General features: G+C 37.3%; 1 protein-coding gene across 5 annotated transcripts in view; it reads right to left on the bottom strand.

Moving 5' to 3' along the window:
- Positions 1 to 7,886: 7,886 nt before the first annotated feature.
- Positions 7,887 to 22,421, bottom strand: part of CARF (calcium responsive transcription factor) — an 87,944-nt gene continuing 73,409 nt past the window's right edge. For 3 of the 5 annotated variants that reach the window (XR_009403011.1, XR_009403014.1, XM_059393231.1), the window contains one exon: positions 18,739 to 19,592. Coding sequence is in view for 1 of the 5 variants with exons in the window: in XM_059393231.1 (XP_059249214.1) it covers positions 19,572 to 19,592 (21 nt within the window). In the remaining 4 variants the exon portion in view is untranslated. Of the gene's footprint in view, positions 8,320 to 18,738; positions 19,593 to 22,421 lie in introns of those variants that run through there. The other 2 variants (XR_009403013.1, XR_009403012.1) reach the window with 2 other exon arrangements.

The raw sequence follows: 22,421 nt of genomic DNA, 5'->3' as shown, positions 1-22,421 counted from the left end.
GATTTATTGGCTAGTACCTTGGTGAGAATTTTTGCATCCATGTTCATCAGGGATATTGGCCTACAATTCTCCTTTTTGAAGGGTCTTTATCTGGTTTTGGAAGGAAGGTTAATCCTGGCTTCCTAGAAAGAACTTGGAAGTTTTCCTTCCATTTCTCCTTTCCTTCTTTTTTTTTTTTGTGGTAACCGCTTCAGAAAAATGGGTATTAATTCTTTTTTAAACATTTGGAAGAATTCCTCTGGGATGCATCTGGCCCTGGACTCTTGTTTGTTGGGAGATTTTTTTTTTCTTTTCTTTTTTTTAAACTAACATATAATGTCTTATTTGCCCCAGGGCACAGGTCTCTGAATCATCAGTCTTACACAATTCACAGCACTCACTATAACACATACCCTCCCCAATGTCCATAACCTAGCCACCCTATCCCTACCCGCCCCCAACACCCCTATTGAGAGATTTTTTACTACTACTTTAATTTCCTTGCTGGCTATGGGTTGTTCACGTTTTCTATTTCTCCCTGTTTCAGTTTTGGTAGTTCATACTTTTCTAGGAAAGCATGCATTTCTTCCAGATTGCCTAATTTGTTGGCATATATCTGCTCATAATATGCTCTTATAATTGTATTTCTTCGGTGTTGATTGTCATCTCTTGTTTCACTCATGATTTTACCTGGGTCCTTTCTCTTTCTCTCTCTCCCTCTCTCTCTCTTTTTTGATAAGTCTGGCCAGGGGGTTTTGATCTTATTAATTCCTTTAAAGAACCAGCTCCTAGTTTCGTTGATCTGTTCTACTGTTCTTTTGGCTTCTATTTCATTGATTTCTGCTCTAATCTTTATTAATTCTCTTCTCCTTCTGGGTTTAGGCTTTTTTTTGCTATTCTTTCCCTAGTTCTTTTAGGTGTAAGGTTAGATTGTGTATTTGAGACTTTCCTTGTTTCTTGAGAAGAAACTAAGTTTTTAAATGGGCAAAATATTTGGATTGGCCATTCACAGGAAGGGAAATATAAATGGTGAACAAATACTGAAAAGGTACTCAAACTCATTTGCACTTAAGGAAATGAAAATTAAAGCCACAATTTAAAACACAATAAATATTTATCAGTTTTGAAAAATTAGGAAGTCTGACAACAAAAGATATGAAACTGCAATTATCATACACTATTAGTGAGAATATACATGGGTACAGTCAGTTTGCAAATCAGTTTGGCAGTATCTGGGAAAGCTAAAGATATGTATATCCAATGATCCAACTATCTTTATGTAGCTGGAGAAAATGTGTGCATATGGACCAGAAGATATGTATGACATGTATCATTTAAACACCAATTTATATAGAAAACAAACTTTCCTCCCAGAGGGGAGGAAAGGTAGAGGAATGGGTTAAACAGACGATGGAGATTAAGGAGTATACTTGTAGTCATGAACAAAGAGTATTATATGAAAGGGTTGAATCACTATATTGTACATCTGAAACTAACACAATACTATATGATAACTAATTAAAATAAAAACTTAAAAAAACAATCTATGCATTTCACAAATGTCTCAGACTAAGGGAGGAAAATCATATAATGATCTCAAAAAATATGGTATGTGACAAAAGTCAACATCTACTCATAAACTCTTGGCAAACTAGAAAAGATCTAAAATCTAGAGAGTTTCAAATGTGTATGAATTACAGAATGTAATGCGTACTTTCCAACTTAAATATCCTTTGAACTATTTGGTTTACAAAATCTATGACAGGGTATGCCTGGGTGGCTCAGTTGGTTAAGCGGCTGCCTTCGGCTCAGGTCATGATCCCGGCATCCTGGGATCGAGTCCCACATCGGGCTCCTTGCTCAGCAGGGAGCCTGCTTCTCCCTCTGCCTGCCATTCTGTCTGCCTGTGCTCACTCTCTCTCTCTCTGACAAATAAATAAAATCTTAAAAAAAAAATCTAAGACAAATAAATAAAATCTTAAAAAAAAATCTAAGACAGTAGTTCAGTGCCAATGTTCCTTAAAAATTGCCCTCAGGGTGTCTGGCTGGCTCACTAGGTAGAGCATGCAACTCTTGATTTTGGGGTTTGAATTTGAGCCCCATGTTGGGTACAGAACTTATATTAAAAATAAATAAAGAAAGAAAACTTAAATATCATCCCTCTGTTTATCAAATCTTTATAATATCTTTTTAATTAAATATTTTCCTGCAAGATATTTTGAATATCAAGGTAGGTTGCAAATAAAACTAAAGTGTTAATACTACTTTGGAAAAAATATTAGTTCCCCCATTAATATATTAATGCATATCCTACAGTCCTTTATCTTTTAATTTACAGACTCTAAATTGGCAGGAAGTATATTCTTCCATGTGGTGAATTCTGATAGTTCATGAATTGTTTAATTTAGAGTTAAATCTGATTTTAACACAAACTTTGGGGTAAAAAGGTCTTGAGTTTAGATCTTTGATTCTTGTCTTCCTAGCTATAGGAAGGATTATATAGCTATATGGCTATAGGATTCTTGGCTTCTTGGCTTCCTAGTTATGTATAATCTTGGGCAATGTACTTAGTCTACCTATTTGTTTTTCTTCCATAGAATTAGGATAATAATCCAGGCCAGGTGTGAGGATTAACTGATAAGTACAAAGCATCTGGCACTCAATAAATGTTATTTATTATCATATTTTTGAACCAGCTAAAGTAAATATAAATTAAATTGTTGCCAGGTGAACTTGAGAGACCCCAGGCCCTGGGGCCTCCACCCCACCCATCCCAAAGATGTTGCTGAAGATCCTTCTTCTCATCACCAGGAAGAACTCAAGGACAGACCCAGGACAGCAAAGGAGCAACACAAGCAGGAAGGTTTATTAAACTGAAAGTACATTCTTTAGATGTGAGAGCAGATGAGCTCAAGAGAAGGAGAGAGAGAACAAAATCACAAATGAAAGGAGAAATAACAATCAACACCAAGGAAATACAAATAATTATAAGAGAATATGAAAAATTATATGCCAACAAATTGGGACAATCTAGAAGAAATGGATAAATTCCTTAAAACAGATAACTTCCCAAAACTGAATTAGGAAGAAATAGGAAATTTGAACACATTGATTACCAACAATAAAATTAAATCATTAATCAAAAAAACTCCCCCAAAACAAAAAATTCAGGAGCAGATGCCTTCACAAGCGAATTCTACCAAACATTTAAAGAAGAGTTAATATCCATTCTTCTCAAATTATTGCAAAAAATAGAAGAGGAAAGAAAACTTCCGAACTCATTCTCTGAGTACAGTATCACCCCGATACCAAAACCAGATAAAGACACCACAAAAAAAGAGAACTTCAGGGCAGTATCTCCAATGAACATAGACATAAATATCCTCAACAAAATATTAGCAAACCAAGACCAACAAAACATTAAAATAATCATTCACCATGATCACATGGCATTTATTCCTGGGATGCAACAGTGGTTCAATATTCCCAAATAAATCAGTGAGATACAGCACATCATTAAGAAAAAGGATAAAAAAAAATGATCACTTCAATAAGTGCAGAAAAAGCATTTGACAAAATACAATATCCATTCATTATAAAAACCCTAAACAAAGTAGGTTTAGAACAAAGATACCTCAACATAATAAAGGTTGAATATGAAAAACAGCTAATATCAGACTCAATGGAGGAAAAAATGAGAACTTTCCCCCTATGGTTAGCAACAAGACAAAGAAGCCCATTCTCACCATTTTATTCAACATATGACTGGAAATCCTAGGCACAGCCATCAGACAACAGAAGGAAATAAAAGGCATCCAAATCATTAAGAAGTAAAACATTCACTATTGCAGATGATATGATACTATATACAGAAAACTCAAAAGACTCCACTAAAGGAACTACCAGAACTGATAACATGACTTCAGTAAAACTGCAAGATACAAAATCAATGTACAGAAATATGTCCCATTTCTATACACCAATAATGAAGCAGCAGAAAGAGAAATTAAGAAAATAATCCCATTTATAATTGCACTAAAAATAATAAGATACCTAGGTACAAACCTAACCAAAGAGGTAAAAAACCTGTACTCTGAAAACTATAAAGCACTGATGAAAGAAACTGAGGATAACACAAAGAAATGGAAAGACAATCCATGCTCATGGATCGGAAGAAAAAAATACTGTTAATATGTCATTACTACCCAAGGCAATCTACAGATTTAAAGTATTCCTATCAAAATACCAACAGCACTTCTTACAGAACTAGAATGAACAATCCTAAAATTTGTATGGAACCACAATAGACCCTGAATAGCCAAAGCAATTCTGAAAAAGAAAACCAAAGCTCAAAGCATCACAATTCTGGATTTCAAGTTATATTATAAAGCTGTAGTGATCAAAACAGCATGGTACTGGCAGGCACACAAATAGGCACATAGATTAACGGAACAGAATAGAAAACCAAGAAATAAAACCACAACGAATCTTTGACAAAGTAGGCAAGGGTATCCAATGAGGAAAAGATAATCTCTTCAACAAATGGTGTTGGAAAAACTGGACAGCTACATGCAAAAGAAACACGACCACCTTCTTACATCGTAGACAAAAATAAACTCAAAATGACTGAAGACCTAAATGTGAGACCTGAAACCATAAAAATCCTAGAAGAGAGAGCAAAGGCAGTAATTTCTCTGACATCAATCATAGCAACATCTTTCTATATATGCCTCCTGAGACAAGGGAAACAAAAGCAAACAAAACAAAACTGTTTTGACTATATAAAGAGCTTCCTTTTGCACAGCTAAGGAAACAGTCAACAAAATGAAAAGGCAACCTACAGAATGGGAGAGGATATTAGCAAATTACATATCCAATAAAGAGTTAGTGCTCAAAATATATAAAGACTTATGTAACTCAACACCTAAAAAAACAAAAACCCAATTAAAAATGGGTAGGAGGCATGAATAGACATTTCTCCAAAGAAGATAGACAAATGGCCAAAAGACACATGAAGAGAGGCTCAACCTAACTCATTTTCAGGAAAATGCAAATCAAAACTACAATGAGGTATCACTTCACACCTGTGAGAAGGGATAAAATCAACCACACAAGAAACAACAGGTGTTGGCAAGGATACAGAGAAAGGAAAACCCTCTTGCACTATTGATGGGAACACAAACTGGTGCAGTCACTCTGGAGAACAGTATGGAGATTCCTTAAAAAGTTAAAAATAGAACTATCCTATGATCCAGCAATCACACCACTAGGTATTTACCCAAAGGATACAAAAATGCTGATTTGAAGGGATATATGCACCCTGATATTTATAGCAGCAATGTCTACAATAGCCAAGATATGGAAAGAGCCCAGATGTCTATCAACAGATTAATGGAAAAAGAAGTGGTGTGTGTGTGTGTGTGTGTGTGTGTGTGTGTGTGTGTGTAATGAAATATTAATCATCAAAAAGAATGAAATCTTGCCATTTGCAACAACATGGATGGAGCTAGAGAGTATAACACTATGTAAAACAAGTCAATCAGAGAAAGACAAATACCGTATGATTTCACTCATGTGAAATTTAAGAAACAAATCAATCAAAGACGGGAAAAAAGAGACAAATCAAGAAACAGACTGTTAACTATAGAGAAGAAAATGGTGGTTACCAGAGGAGACCGAGGTAGGGAGATGGGTAAGATAGGCGAAGAGGATTAAAAGGTACACTTATCATGATAAGCACTGAGTAATGTACGAAATTGTTGAATTACTACATTTTACACCTGAAAATAATATAAACTTGTATGCTAACTATACTGGAATTAAAATAAGATAGAGAGTAAGAGTGAGCATGAAAAAGAAAGAGCAAGTATGGGAGCTTTGACTCTTGGGTTTGGGTTTTTATCTTTTAGTAGCAGCTATTAACTAGGGGGTGGCATATTCATTACTCAGGGCAAGGATCTCTTAGAAGCAGGGTTTGGAGCCTCCTGCTAGAACCTAACTGCCTGCCTACTCAAACAAAATAAGCAATGACTTTATGATTCACCATTACTGATAATCTGAATGCTGTATAACTTGGGGAAGGTTATATTTATTGCTGTAAATATTATTATTACTATAAAGTATTAACCAAATATAATAGTACCTAAAGGTAAGATTAATGTAGGAAGTCAGAGTCTAGAGCAGATTTTTATAATTCATGCAAAATTTTTATAATGTATTCGGTAGTATATTTAATAGTAAATATATTATGGGGTGCCTGGCTGGCTCAGTCTATAGAGCATGTGACTCATGATCTCAGTCCTAAATTGAAGTCCTACTGTGGGTATGGAGACTACTTTAAAAAAATGTATTACTATATAAAAATAGTGAATGCTGATGCCATATTTCACAAAATAGCATCTTCTCCACTTGCTTTGTATCTATGAAATTTTAACTACTTGGTTCATCTGTGGTGACCTGAATTATTTTGCTCCTTCTTTTCAGTTTAACATTCTAGTTTTTTAAGTATAAATGTTTCTCAATGTGCCCTATTATAGACAGGAGAAGAGAAAAAAGTGATACTTTCCCACTAAATTGTTTTTATCAACTAGTGGGCCCTCCTGAAATTCAGTACCCATCATTACCATCTTTAAACAAATGAGTCTCTGTTCACATTAAAATATAAGGAATTGCTTTTGTGAAGTCACTTGATCACAAATCAACATCTCTTATGATCTTCCATTTGAGACTTAATCACTTTTTTTTTTCAAGATTTTATTTATTTATTTGACAGAGCAAGAGCGGGAAGAGCACGCTTCCTGCCAAGCAGGGAGCCTGATGCAGGACTGGATCCCAAGACCCCAGGACCATGACCTGAGCCAAAGCCACCCAAATGCCCCTCAATTTCTGTCTTAATATATAGCACGTGTCTTTGAATAGTCCTCTATAATGCAGGAGTCTCTGAATCTGAGTTGCTCAGGAAGATTTCTACCTCCTTAATATGCCCCTTTGGACTTCCTAATATGAATTTTCTTAATATGTGATCACAATTGGGCGCCTGGGTGGCTCAGTGGGTCAAAGCCTCTGCCTTCGGCTCAGGTCATGATCCCAGGGTCCTGGGATTGAGCCCCGCATTGGCCTCTTTGCTCACCTGGGAGCCTGCTTCCCCCTCATTCTCTGCCTGCCTCTCTGCCTGCTTGTGATCTCTGTTAAATAAATTAAAAAATATATATATGTGCATCACAAAACTTGCCAGATGATTATAAGCATAATCCCAAAATTTGGTGACCATTTTTAGTCATTTCTAAAAGATTCAGTAGTAAGTAGAGTATTAATTTAAATTGATCAACACAGTGGGAAATTATTTTGTGTTTGGATATCCTACACTTATGCTTAATTCAATTTTCCACTGTCATGACTAGATTTTCACCTCTGTTTTTCTTAATTTTCAATCATCATATCAGAACAAATTATTTTATAATCTTAGGTACCTACTAAGTCATCTGGTACTGATGTGTGACTCCGATGTTGGCCATTTTTAAATGCCCCCTTTAAAAAAATGTGTTTAATAAATGTGCTTTTTAGGCTTTAGATTCAGATAGACAATTCTGCCCTTTCCAGATAATGGGGGAAAATTATTTAACCACTTTGAATCTCAGTGTATTCATCTAAAAAATGGGGATAATAATGCCTTGCTCATAACGTATCAAACCCCAAGTTCCTTACAACTCACCCATTCCTTGCAAGGGTAAATCTAAAAAATGAAAATTCATTTTATTGTGTTGGGACAATCAGTTACTTAAAAAACAAAACAAAATAAAAAAAAACCTCTATTTAAACTTTACCTGTACTCCACACCAAAATAAGTTCAAAATATGGGGGGAAAAGAAGACTTAAAAGCAGTAAGAAATTTTAGATAAATATTTATTTGTTGTCTAAAGGAGAAGAACTAAGCATAGAACTAAGCATTTTAATTATCAAATTAAAGGGCAAACTAGAAAAAGGGAAAAAGAACTATTTATAGACAGAGTTAAGACATTTAATATATAAAACATGCTAGGTTTCACACCATAGCCTTGGAGAAAAAGTGGGATAGAACTAATATATAGACACAGTAAGAAATCAGAGACAAAAACAGGCATCTACAATAAAAAACAAACTATATATGACATTTCTGTATAATAAAGGATTTAACTCACCTTTGTCTTTGGTTCGTGGGAGTGAACTAAGTTCCCAGAATTTCCCAAGTAAAAGGAATGTCTGTTACTCATGAGCCCTTTGGATCACATCTTAATTTATGCAAATGAGGTTAATCATGGTGGGCCCTAGATAGCTTCGATAGTTCAGGATGGCTGGTTATACCTGAAAGACCAACCATGCGATTATAAGGTTGGAACTTTCAATCATATGATATCAACCCAACCTCCTGACGTCTGGGAAAAGGAGGCAGCTAGAGAATGAGTTCCATCACAGGCCAATTATTTAATCAATTATATCTATGTAATGAAACTCCAAGAAAAGTACCAGTTATGGGGGTGCCTGAGTGGCTCAGTGGGTTAAAATCTCTGCTTTCAGCTCGGGTCATGATCCCAGGGTCCTGGGATCGAGCCCCTCGTCAGGAATAAATAAATAAATAAATAACCTTAGAAAGGTGGTCCTTCCTGGTTGGTGTGCACATGATATCATGGGAGGGTGGAGTGACCTGATTCCATGAGGAAAAGGAATGGGAACCTCTGCATTCAGGACTCTCCCAGACCTTACCTTAAATGTCTCTTAATTAGGCTGTTTCTGTCTTGGATCCTTCTAATAAACTGTAATTGTTAAATATAGTTCTGAGTCATTCCAGCAAATTATCAAATCTTCAGAGGTCATGGGATTGTCCCAGATTTGCTGGCAGCTGGACATGCAGGTGGCCTGGGGACCCTATTTTTGACTGGTGTCTGAAGTAGGGGCAGTCTTGTTGGAAATCATGCCTTTCAATCTGTGTGGTCTGTGTTAACTTCGGGTGGCTGAAGCCAGAACTGAATTGCAGTATACCAGCTGGTGTCAGAAAAAAACACTAATTACATATGATATATTAAGAGATGCATGAAAGAATAGTTGCCAAAATATTAATGGTGGTTATCTCTGGACTGATTTCAGGTGATTTTTATTATTTTAAAAACATCTTTCGTATCTTAATCAAATTTTTTATTACAGTCATGTGTCGTGTATATAATGCAGGAAAGGATGCTTCTTACACTGTAGGGAGAAAAAGAAGCTCTTGAAGACATACTAGTAGGTAAGGAAACTTAAGATTCTGAATAGTAGGCATTATATGATCCATTTACTTTTATATATATGTTCATGTATACTTATATATACACATTTTAAAGAATATAGAGATCTATACATATCAATAGAATAAGAATATGAATACTCTACTCTAAAATGCTGTGGATAATGGTTATCTATAAGGAAATGGGTCAGCGAGGAAGTAATTTCCTATGCATATTTCCATATTTTAATCTTTTACAACCAGAGATCTGCTCGAGTAATAAAAGAAAAACAATGATCCCATAAATATGTTTTTAAAAAATAAACAAAGGACTGCAGAGAGAAAGATAGAATTTACGAACATTACATAACACGGGATTCACATTGGGCTGTTCTTCCACTGATTTACACTCTATCCTAAGAGTTAACTTTCCCCATCTCTTTTCTACTGCTTTTCCCTAAATGTTTTTCATTGATCTTAAAAAATCAAATGACTCAAAGATCTCAAAAAAATATTTAAAAATTAAAAAGAAATGAAAAAAATTTTTTTTCACGTTAAAAAAATAAAGGCCAATAGAAATTTATTTTCTTAGCTGAACAGCAATATAAAAATGGACTAGTGAATCACTGCTCCGCCTTTTGGCTAAGATCTAAAAATGGGCTATTGAAAAGACTGTATTTCACATAAAAATATATATATGAAAACACCTAATGAAAATGTTAATTTGAACTAAAGGTTTTTCAAATTAGAAAGTCTTTAAATTATATTTAATTCTCATGAGGATGTGATTTTTTTAAAAGATTTTATCCATTTATTTGACAGACAGAGATCACAAGCAGGCAGAGAGGCAGGCGGAGAGAGAGGAGGAAGGAGGCTCCCCACCGAGCAGAGAGCAAGTGTGGGGCTTGACGTGGGGCTCGATCCCAGAACCCTGGGATCATGACCCGAGCCGAAGGCTTTAGCTTTAACCCACTGAGCCACCCAGGTGCCCCGAGGATGTAATTTAATGCACAATCAAAAACTACTTTGAATAGACAAACAGTATAACATTAATGGGAAAAAAATTGATAATATTAATAGAAGTAAAAATGCTTATGCTGGGGCGCCTGGGTGGCTCAGTGGGTTAAGCCGGGGTCTTCGGCTCAGGTCATGATCTCAGGGTCCTGGGATCGAGTCCCACATCGGGCTCTCTGCTCAGCAGGGAGCCTGCTTCCTCCTCTCTCTCTCTGCCTGCCTCTCTGCCTGCTTGTGATTTCTCTCTGTCAAATAAATAAATAAAATCTTAAAAAAAAAAAAAGAAATTTAAAAATGCTTATGTTGTTTGAACAGTTATTTTATGTGTAGGAATCCAAGTCAAAAACATAGAGATGCAAAAAATGATTTTATACAAAAAATATTTGGCATTAAAAATATTGAAAATATCTAAATGTTCAACAATCTGGGGATGAATAAAATGGATGTGAAAAACATGCTATGCAATATTATGCATCAATTAAAAACAATTGTGAAGAAACTTTCAATACGATATAGTGTTCATTTTTTGAAAAAGCAGGATTTATAACTGTATATGATCCAAATTATGTTTAAAGAGGACAAATTACTGCAGTCCTCTCTTATCCGTGGGAGAAATGTTCCGAGACCCTCAATGGATGCCTGAAACCATGGACAATACTAAACCCAAACAAACTATGTTTTTCCTATATGTACCTATGATAAATTTTAATTTATAGATTAGGCACAGTAAGAGAGTAACAACAACTAGTAATAAATTAGAACGACTGCAAAAACGTTTGTACTCTGAAAATTACCTTGATCAAACAGGAACCGAACCTGTAAAACTTATGTATCAGGAAATGCAATGATACAAAAAGGGGGTTCAAAGAAAGATTTCCTATCTATAAAATCCTCATTAGATCCACTTCGTGAACAAACTGTTTGGTTTAATAGCTTTTTATTACTGTTCTGCATCCAGTCCCTGTTGACAAATACTCCCGTCATGAGAAATACTATGACCATATTTGTAAGGCCCATGTGGATAGTTGCCACAAGTCCTGGGCACCACATAGTCACGCTATTTCAGAGAATCATTGAATTCTATCATTCAGCCTCAGTCTTCAAGTTGCAGAGGAAGAAATCATGGGCCAGGAAAAGGAAATGGTTCCCCTAAGGTAATTCAGCTGATTTAAGTGGCAGAGCTAGTCTTCTGTTTCTACTACTTCACAACTTTAGATATCTCACAAACTACTTAGCAGCACCCATTGCTGAATTTCACACTGCAGTCATTTCCTGTGAAAACACTTCTAGCCAAAGGGTGTAGACAAAAAAATGAAGAATTAATTGAACAACAAATTGCAGGGCATGTTTAGGAGAAATTATGCAGCTAAAGGTTGTAACTAAATGAACTTCATGATCATTTAAAACCCACTCTTCCTCCTTCATATTTTTTAAAGTGGAAATGGGTAAAACTCTAGCTTCTGTAGTTGCTACTACAGAGTTAAAGTCTATGGAACTGTAAACTCTAGTGTAATTAAAAATTAAAATGATCTGTGTTTCCATGGAAATAAAAAGACTCCATGAATAAATAATCACTATTACGCAACTGATACAGAAGGCTGTTATTTTGAAAGCCACAAATTGTATTTTTATAGCTACTACAAGCTAGTTATTTTTTTTCCTATATCATTTGGTTAAACCCTTCTAGAAGAATATCAAAGCATTACAATGTATTTTTACATGTTAATCCAGCCTGAACTGAGAAGTGTCTTCTTAAGATAGTTAATATATTTATATAATTCTAATCATCTTTTTTAAAGGCAGAATTTATTACTGCCACCTAAACATATTTTAGGCAAAAGCAAAATAAGTTAAAAAGTTTAATGTTTAGGGGCGCCTGGGTGGCTCGGTGGTTTAAGCCTCTGCCTTCGGCTCAGGTCATGATCTCAGGGTCCTGGGATGGAGCCCCACATCGGGCTCTCTGCTCAGCGGGGAGCCTGCTTCCCCCTCTCTCTCTGCCTGCCTCTCTGCCTACTTGTGATCTCTATCAAATAAATAAATAAAAATCTTAAAAAAAAGTTTAATGTTTATTAAATTAAAAGTTTAACAATGTATAAAAAAGATAAAAATTGAGAGTTAAAGGTAGTTTTAAAAAGACTAGAAGGGGCACCTGGGTGGCTCAGTGGGTTAGGGCCTCTGCCTTTGGCTCAGGTCATAATCCCGGGGTCCTGGGATCGAGCCCCACATCAGGCTCTCTGCTCTGCAGGAAGCCTGCTTCCTCCTTTCTCTCTGCATGCCTCTCTGCCTGCTTGTGATCTTTGTCTGTCAAATAAATAAATAAAATCTTAAAAAAAAAAAAAAGAAAGAAAGAAAAAAGACTAGAAAACAGGGGCAACTGGATGGCTTAGTTGGTTGAGTGTCTGCCTTATGCTCTGATCATGGTCATGATCTTGGGGTCGGTGGGGAGCCTGCTTCTCCCTCTCCCTTTGCCCCTCCCCCATTGTGCAACCGTTCTCTGTCTCATAAATAAATAAAATCCTTTTAAAAAAAGACTACAGTGAATCTTGGAACACTGAAAAAAAGAAAATAAAATTAAGATGTTAAAAAATAAATTAAAAAAATTAAAGACTACAAAGCAGAAAGACAGACTTTTCTGAAATATTTTTACAATCAAGTCTAAAAATCTGACATGCCTCACTTGTAGGGGAGTGTTATATATAAACATGGTTTATTAAGGGCCATTCAGACTGGACTTACCACCTTATGTTGTAATGTCTCTTGGACACCTCTGTTATAATACATTGTATACACTGAATATGTATTTGTTAACTGAAGGGTAGAACAGATTGATTTAATTAGCAACTAACGTAATCTGAGATACTTTCTGCCCCAATTTTTCCTCACAGGTTCCAAAGTGGACTCAATTTACCAGTTTTAAGTATTCTTGGTGTTCCTTTTAATGTCTTACATGTATTTCCTGCTCCAGCTAACCTGAATGCTGGAAGGCCTCAGGGCTAGATCCTGGGCAATCCTCTTCTTTATCTGGATTTTTTTCCTCAGGTGGTGTCTCTGTTCTCTAGTTTCCCATTACCATCTGTATGTTCATCAATCACAACAATGATTATCTCCAATCCTGACCTCTAGACTTAGAACTCTAAGTGCCTACTTAATATTTCAATTTGGAAGTCAAAACCAGACAGGTTCAAAAAAGAGCTCTTGCTTTTCTCATCTGAATCTATTCCTCCCCTCAGTTTTCCTCAACTCAGTAAAATTCACTACCATTCACACAGTTGCTCAAGGGTGAAACCCTGGCTGGAGTCACTCTTCATTCCTTCCCTTCCTTCACACACATCCCCACATGTCCTCCCCAACTGCCAACCAGTCAGCAAGTCCTGATGATGTCACCTCTAAAATATCTTCTGAATTTGTCCATTTCTCTTTGCTTCCTGTATTGCTATCGCTCTGGAGCTAAATGACCTAAGGTCTCACCTGCGCTATTCCAATCATTGAATTGCTGGCCCCATTTCCATTCATGTCCCTTCATAACACATTCCTCTACAACATATAAACCAGGTAAATCACGCCTCCATTAAAAACCCTCTAATGGGTTTTGTTTTACTCTGAATGATATTGATACCATAATTACCATGGACTCCAAGGCCTTCTGTACTTGACTGACCTCATCTCATACCACCTTCCCTATTGCTTCTAAGCTAAAACCACACTGGCCTTTCTGTCCTTTAATACCCTTTTTCCACCTCAAGGCCTTCGCATTTACTATTCCGCCTACCTGTGAAGCTCTTCCCTCTAATTTTGAATGATGGTTCCTTCTCATCTGTTGAATGCTACCTGCCTAAAAATACCCCTACCAATAACCTGTTGATAAAGAAAAACTAAGTATTTTGCTTATTGCAGTAAGGAGAACACCACCTTGACAGACCTTAGTGGTGTCTCTGAGGAAGAAGGGCAAACGTAAGATATTTATGAGTCTTGGGATGCGGGGAGTCCAACTTCAGTTCTTCAATGCAAGGGCCTCATTAGTATTGAGTAAAGTCTGCAAGGCTGATGGGGAAACCTCACGTCAGAGAGTCCTCCTTCTCACAGAAATGGGATCATTTTCATACTTTTGCCGTCTCAGCCATTGTCTGGGAGCAGCCTGCGGGAAGCACATCTTCTGCACAAGCACCGTGGTAGATCCAGAGCGTGGCTGGGACCATTTGTCAATTACTCCATCCGCAGCGGCTCATTTTCACAGCTGTCATGGCCGACCTCTTGTGCTGAACAGACTTCTCTCTTCCTACAGGTCAGAGGGCCAGTGTTCCGTGGTTCTTCTGGGTCCATCTTCCCGAGAGGAAACTCAGAAGGAACCTCTGACACTATGGTGGATCTCTGGAGTCACAACTGGCATTCATGCTTATTCTAACTAACCCTCAGCTATTACCTCACCAGGTCTTGGGGGCTTACTGGTGGGACTGATGTAGGAAAGATGTTAGGGTTCAGGGCCATTGGCCAAGAAAGAATTCTTGAGACATCTTTGGTGAAAAAGGTGGTTTTATGAAATCAGAGGGACAGGACCCATGCACAGAAAAAGCAGCACTGGGGTCATGAGGAGTGGTGATTCTATACTTTCAAGTTGGGAGGGGGTTACGGATAGTGTAAGGCTCTAAGCAATATCAGAAGGTTTCCAGGACACTGAGGGGGCTATTGCTAGGAAAAGGTCATCTATTACTGTCTCATAAAACCTTAGTCATGAGACCCTTCAGATGGATATCTGACTGCCAACATGTATCTTGGGGTGGAGAGAGAAAGGAAGTTTCCAAAAGAATTTTTGTATGTTAAACTAGACTTATAGGATCCTGGGGGTCAGGCTAACACGGTCTTTTCCCCATAGCAAAATATTAACATTGAGGCAGCTGAATTCCTAGAGGAATGTCACTTGGCCTATTGCAAGGATTTGTCAATGGGATCTTTAATTTTTCTTTTGCCCTCGTTTCCCATATCAGTAGGACTCAAATTGGGAACCTCAGCAGTCCCCTTAGGGGACTGAGCTATTGTTCTTACGCTGACACTGCTGCATGCATCCATTCAGTTACAGTGGGGCATGGAAATACAAGAAGGTGTCCAAATGAATCGTCGGGGTTCCACCTGCAGTCCCCCTGCCTATGTCTTCCTGCTGAACCGGGTTGATCACCCCTGCCACAATGCTGATGCCTCTTACCTGCTGGTGCCCAGACACAGGGATGTCAAAGTGCACTAACAGCAGCCTTATCTTATAGTTGAACAAAAACACTGTGGTCCCTCTGGCAAGAGTATGCTCCCTTTGGGGAGCAGGACCTCCATCCCTACAAGGGATGGGAAGAATAAAATCTCTCAGTGTGTCACTGGGAATGTTATCGGGGCTGTCTGGTGACTGGACCCATGTCAGGAACACAGCAACATACAGAGTTCTCTGGAATAAGGCATACATTACATCTTCAAGGATGGCATCAATCCTTTCAGAATGTTGCCTCTGAGTTAACACTGAAGCTCTGCTTTTAGAAGGCCACTTCAGCTTTCTATCAAAACATCATACTAACTACAATTTCTTTGAGAAACAAACCATACACATGGTTTTGCCTACATAGTCCTATCTCTCTGTAATTATACAGAATATAGTCTTACTTGCTCCATTTAACCTAGATGACCAACTTTTATTTCTTCCTAGACAAAACTAGAAGACAGAAAATAAGAATTGTTTAGTTCTTTTTCTAATGAGTATGTTTGTCATATTGTCTTTATAAATTATAAGGAGATTATGTATATAACAAAATCCAGGGATGCCTGGGTGGCTTAGTTGGTTAAGTGTCTGATTTTTTTTTTCCTGCTAGTGTATCTTTTTCTTTTCTTTTTTTTGGTAATTTTTTTTCAGTGTTCCAAGATTCATTGTTTATGTACCACACCCAGTGCTCCATGCAATACGTGCCCTCCTTACTATCCACCGTCAGAGGCTGATTCTTGATCTCAGCTCAGGTCTTGATCTCAGAGTCATGGGTTGAAGCCCCAAGCTGGGCTCCACGCTGGGTATGGAGATTACTTTAAAAATAAATAAATAAATTCCAAAATTATTTTCACATCCTGTATATCTGCATCTATTTTTATTTTTATTTTTTTAAAGTAAGCTCCAGGCCCAATGTGGGGCTTAAACTTGCAAACCTGAGATCAAGAGTCAAATGCTCTACCAACTAAGCCAGCCAGGAGTCCCAATCGATGTCTGTTTTTAAACATGTAAGAATAGCAGTAAAATAAAACTGTTCAGTGACCAATGTCACTCATATTTTTTTCTTTAGAGTTTGTCCAAGTATTCAAAGATCATGTATCAATTAACTCAGTTTAACCTTTGTTTAAGGTCTTTAAGTTAGCTAAGGAGCTAGAAATTACCATTTTAGTTAAATATGAAGTGTTTTTTTTTTTTTTTAAGATTTTATTTGTTTATTTGAGAGAGAAAGAGAGCACAAGCAAGCTAGGGGGCAGAGGCAGATGGAGAAGCAGACTGTCCCGAGCAGGGAGCCCCAAGTCAGGGCTCAATTCCAGGACCCTGGGATCATGACCCAAGCCAAAGGCAGATGCTTAACTGACTGAGTCACCCAGGTGCCCCAAATATAAAGTCTTTAAGAATTTTGATATTATAGGGGCGCCTTGGTGGCTCAGTGGGTTAAAGCCTCTGCCTTCGGCTGGGGTCATGATCCCAGGGTCCTGGGATTGAGCCCTACATCGGGCTCTCTGCTCAGCAGGCAGCCTGCTTCCTCCTTTCTCTCTCTCTGCCTCTCTGCCTACTTGGAATCACTGTCTGTCAAATAAATAAATAAAATATTTTTTAAAAAAAAGAATTTTGATATTGTAGAAATAAGATTATAAACTTTTAGAAGATACCTATCATTACAATTTTATCTAGTTAATCATGATTCTAAACTTTTGTAAGCATAAATAATTTGTAGAAATGAAAATAATTTGTCCCATAAATCCAATGCAAGAAATTATATAAAGTTTAAATTATGAGATGTTCAATCTTCTTATATAAATTAGCATATCCTGTTGGCATTAATGTGACTTTTTTTTTCATTAATGTGACTTTTTAAAGTTAGGAAGATAATTGTTTTTTAATCCTTTAAACCAGTGTGATTAACTCATTCTAATTTGTCCAATGATTCCTCTATCAGGAATATCTTATGAACATTTTCTGCATGACATATAAACTTTGTATTCATAAATGAAATTATAAAAACTCTTTTAAATCCTGCCTCAAAGCCCTTCATTTTGGAATCAAGGTTTTTTTCTTCTTTTCTTGCAGTTTTTAAAGACTTCATTTATTATTTTAGCAAGAGACACAGAGAGAGAGAGGATGAGCGAGCACGGGAAGGAGTAGAGGGAGACAAGCGGACTCTGTGCTAAACATGGAGCCCAGTGTAGGGTTCTGTCTCATGACCCTAAGATCATGACCTGAGCCAAAATTAAGAGTCTATGCTCAAGTGACAGAGCCACCCAAGTGTCTCTTTTCCTGTATTTTTAACCAGAAATATCTCTTAAAAGAAACAGAAGCACAACACAGTTTAACGATTTTTCTATTTTAGAAATTCTTTACTAGACATTCCTGGACTGTACACGTAATGAGAGAATAATAGTTTTCATCAATTAATCTTTAATGTTTCCCTAGGGAGGGAAAAGAAGAGGAATAGAAATTAAAAACGAGAGTGGCCAGCTTTAGTCAAATACAAAATTATCACTATAAAAGACTAATTATCTCTGCTTAATTAAAGCGAGGGGAAAGTTTAGATGCAGGAAAACCTATTTTGACATACATGCACACAAGAGAGGATGAGGGAGGGGAATCAGTCATTACCACTGGTTTAAACTGTAATTGAGGCCCCTTGATAATTTGATTTTATATGATAAAAATGCCAATAATTGTTAATACCTTAAGTATAAAAATGAGAGGGGTATTTCTTATATTAAAGTGATCTTTCACCTTAAGTATAAAAATGAGAGGGGTATTTCTTATATTAAAGTGATCTTTCTCTTTTAGAGTAGTAAAACTCTCTCTTTATGGGGCATTTTGAAGGGAAGGAAAAAAAGTCAGAAGGAGAGACAGGACAGAGGGACATGAAGGAACACGGGACAAAGAAGTGGATAGAAGAATAAAGGACATCATGGTCAAATTGTGGTTTGAAAGGATTTAGAAAAGACAGTTTTAAATTTTTCAAAATTTTCTCTTGCCTTTGCCAAAGAATCTTTTAAGGACGCAATTTCACAATCCCTTCAATATATTTTGGAATTTTCCTCTTGCCTTAAAATGTGTGTGTTTGGGATATTGCTTTCTTTTTGCTTCAAAGTACCTCCCCAAATGGAACAGTTTTGTTTATATCAAAAGTTTCCCTGATTATAACCAATTATAATTATATAACTGTATGTAATTATATATATGTATATGTAATTATAAACCAATTATAATTCCAAATAATTCTTTTTTATCATTTAGAAAGCAAACAAGACACATTTTGATTCTAGCATAAATACATTTAAGATGCAGGAGTCCAGTCCAGAATGGCTGCAGAACCAAACTAAAGATAAACCCATGAGTCTGACAACACTTAGCCAAATGTGAGTCTTGAATCTTGGGGACTCCCTCCTAAAGAGAATCAGGCTTTCATGGACAAAACAAAAAAGAGTGGGCAAAATTCTCATAAAACTTTCATAAATGACTTGAGACAGTTTTTCCAAAGGATGGCAGTCTGAAGAGAAACCTTCTGAACCCGCAAGTGTGTACCCATCTTCGTCCGTGTGCACTTCCTCTCATAGATCCGCAACGAAGAAATGACAAAGATAAACAGTAGTGTTGACAGTAATAATGCAGATTTCTACCAAGTAAAAGTTTTTCTGATCAATCAATGGATTTTTATTTTATTTTTTAAAACATATATTATTTATTTTTTGACAGACAGAGATCACAAGTAGGCAGAGAGGCAGGCAGAAAGAGAGGAGGAAGCAGGCTTCCCGCTAAGCAGAGAGCCCGATACGGGGCTTGATCCGAGGATCCTGGGATCATGACCTGAGGCTTTAACCCACTGAGCCACCCAGACGCCCCAATCAATGGATTTTTAAAGAGTTTATTCTGACATACCACGCTCAAACTAAACAAAACAAATTAAATTTAGCATCTGGAGTATTTGATTAAAAAATTAGAAATCAGAGCTCAAACCCACATGAACTTACCTCACCACTGCCATAGGAGAGACCCTGTGCAGGAGGCTCAAAACGCCTCATAAAAGCATGCTGTTCCCAAGATGACCAGTTTTGATTAGAACTCCAAGACCGTCAAATGCTGGCTCCTTTAAAATACCTCCAAAATAACCTGTTGATAAAGCAAAACTGAGGTTTTTGCTTATTGCAGTAAGGGAGAATACTATCTGGATAGTCTTAGCATCTCACAGGGGAAGTTAGTGGTGCAGTATTTATGAGTTCTGGGATCTTTTTTTTTTTTTTTAAAGATTTTATTTATTTATTTGACAGAGATCAGAAGTAGGCAGAGAAGCAGACAGAGAGAGAGAGGAGGAAGCAGGCTCCCTGACGAGCAGGGAGCCCAATGTGGACCCTAGGATGATGATCTGAGCTGAAGACAGAGGCTTTAACCCACTGAGCCACCCAGGTGCCCCTCTGGGATCTATTTTAAGATGAGTTGCAAGGCAGAGGATCTGACTAGAATGACACAAAGTTTATACATAATACCTTTTTGATTGGACAGTGGGAGGTCAGAGTTTAGAAGTGATTCTTTCATAATCTTTCGCCTTCTTAGACTAATCTGTTATTTCCTCCATAACCTCAATTGTCCACTAGGCTGGAACTTCTTTGATTTACAACGCTTTTTCCTTTGTTTGAATTGAAAGTATTTATCACACCATTTTATGACTAGTTGATGAAAAAACTGTCTGCCACAAGGTGCCTACGTGGCTCAATTGGTTAAGCGGCTGGCTCTTGATTTCCGCTCAGGTCATGATCTCTGGGTAGTGAGATCCAGCCCTAGGTAGGGTTCCCAGCTCAGCAGGGAGTCGGCTTGAGATTCTCTCCCTTTCCCTCTGCCCCTCCTCCTGCGCCCGTGCTCTCTAAAATAAATAAATCTTAAAAACCAAACCAAACCAAACAACCTGCCTGCCGCTACACTGTGAGTCTCTATAGGGCTAGGATTAGGTCTTGCTAACCTTTCATACAGCCAGCAGGTAACACAATGTCTGGTTCTCAATACTCAGCCACTGCTGATCATGATTGGACAAAAACACACAAACAAGTTGACGAATCTGATTTTCAATTTAAGAACATGAACCTTAAATGAACCCTTAGTCAAGTAGACCCATTAATATTATACTTCCCTTGCCTCATTACTCTCATTCTAGCTTTTCTCCTCAACATGCTTCCCCCACACACCCACCTTCACAGCTACCTAAGGGCTTTGCTTCTTATTTCACAGAAAATTGAAGCAATCAAGAGAATTCCCAGACTCTCCCTTGTAGTCTCCTACCAGCATCTCTACCCATACAGTCTGCTTTGTCCTCTATCCACATATAAGGTATCCATGGGACTATCTAAAGTTAAGCCCCTTCCTTAAGGACTAGATCCCCTTTCTCCTACTCAAAAATATATCTTCGGCAGCTTCCTCAACAACTTTCACTACTCTCTTTAGGTTGTTCCCCATTTATTTTTTTATCCTTATAAAAAAATAAAAAACCCTAAAAGCTGGATGTTCACTCAAAAATATTTTCTCAGCATCTGCCACTGTCATACATCAACAAACCAAAAAAGACAAAGATCCTTGCCCCTACAGTTTTAATCGAGTAGGGAGAGAGAGATAAACTATAAAGTTTGTTCTTAATATAATGGCCAAATTTATTTATTTATTTATTTATTTATTTATTTATTTATTTGAGAGAGAAAGAGAAAGAGTACAGGGAGGAACAGAGGGAGAAGGGGAATGAAAACCTTGAGCAGACTACACGCTGAGCACGGAAGCCCATGCAGGGCTTGATCTCATGACTCTGAGATCACAACCTGAGCCAAAATAAAAGAGTGGATGTTCAACCAACTGAGCCCCCCAGGCATCCCCAAAATTATGCTCTTAAAGGGTGTCATATTATGTTGTCATTCTTCTCAAAGTTTGGCAACAGCTTTCCATTTCTGCTCAGAATAAAAGCCAGTATCTTTAAGATGGATTGTAAGACACTACGTGACCGGACCCCTGTTATCTCTCTGACCTCATTTCCCAGGACTCTCTGACTTGCTCTCTCCACTCCCAACACATTAGCCTTGTTCTGACCTTCAGGCACAGCGAATACTGCCTGATCCTGCAGTTCCCTCTTATTTGAACTGCTCTGCATGGGATCTGTATGACCCTCTTTATTGTCTTGAAGAATTTGCTTGCAGGTACCTTCTCAATGAGGCCCATTCTGGCTGCCCTATTTAAAAATTGCAACTCTTACCATACTCTGTATGTTTTTCTCTGCTCCACTTTTATACTCTCTCACTTGTCAACCTGATGTATAAACATATAGTATACATACAATAATACATTTAAGTACATATACTTACATATAAACATATACAATGTGCTTATGTTTATATATACTTATTACTATTTATTATCTTTCTCCCTTTACTGGAATGTAAACTCCAAAAGGGCAGGAAATATGTCTGCTTTGCAGAATGAATGAATGTCCATTTTTAAGATTTTTGAGTGTCTTTGTAGAACATAAATGTAAAAACCCAACAGCTTCTATAAAGTAATTATAGATACAGTAGTCAAGGCCAGAAATTTGTTACACAATTTTGTTGTGATAATCAAAAAATGACTCTGGCACTTCCATTTGCCCATTATACCTACCTTCAGAAACCAGCAAAATTTTAAGTTTCATCCAAATTTTAGGATTAAGTGCTCTAATTTTTAAAGATTTTATTTATTTGACAGAGAGAAAGAGAGAGAGGGTGTATACAAGCAGGGAGAGCAGCAGGCAGAGGTGGAGAGAAGCAGACTCCTGGCTGAACAGAGCAGATACGGGGCTGTGGGACTCAAACCCAGGACCCAGGGATCATGACCTGAGCCAAAAGCAGATGCCCAACCGACCAAGCCACCGAGGCACCCCTAGAAAAGGTTTTTGATTCAATGGGCCCCTTTAATGGATCATTTCAATAAGAC

The sequence above is a fragment of the Mustela nigripes genome, chromosome 3 (assembly GCF_022355385.1).
Source record: "Mustela nigripes isolate SB6536 chromosome 3, MUSNIG.SB6536, whole genome shotgun sequence".
In the NCBI taxonomy this organism is placed as follows: Eukaryota; Metazoa; Chordata; class Mammalia; order Carnivora; family Mustelidae; genus Mustela; species Mustela nigripes.
Note: the sequence above shows the minus strand (reverse complement) of the source record. Positions and strands in the feature narration are given on the sequence as shown.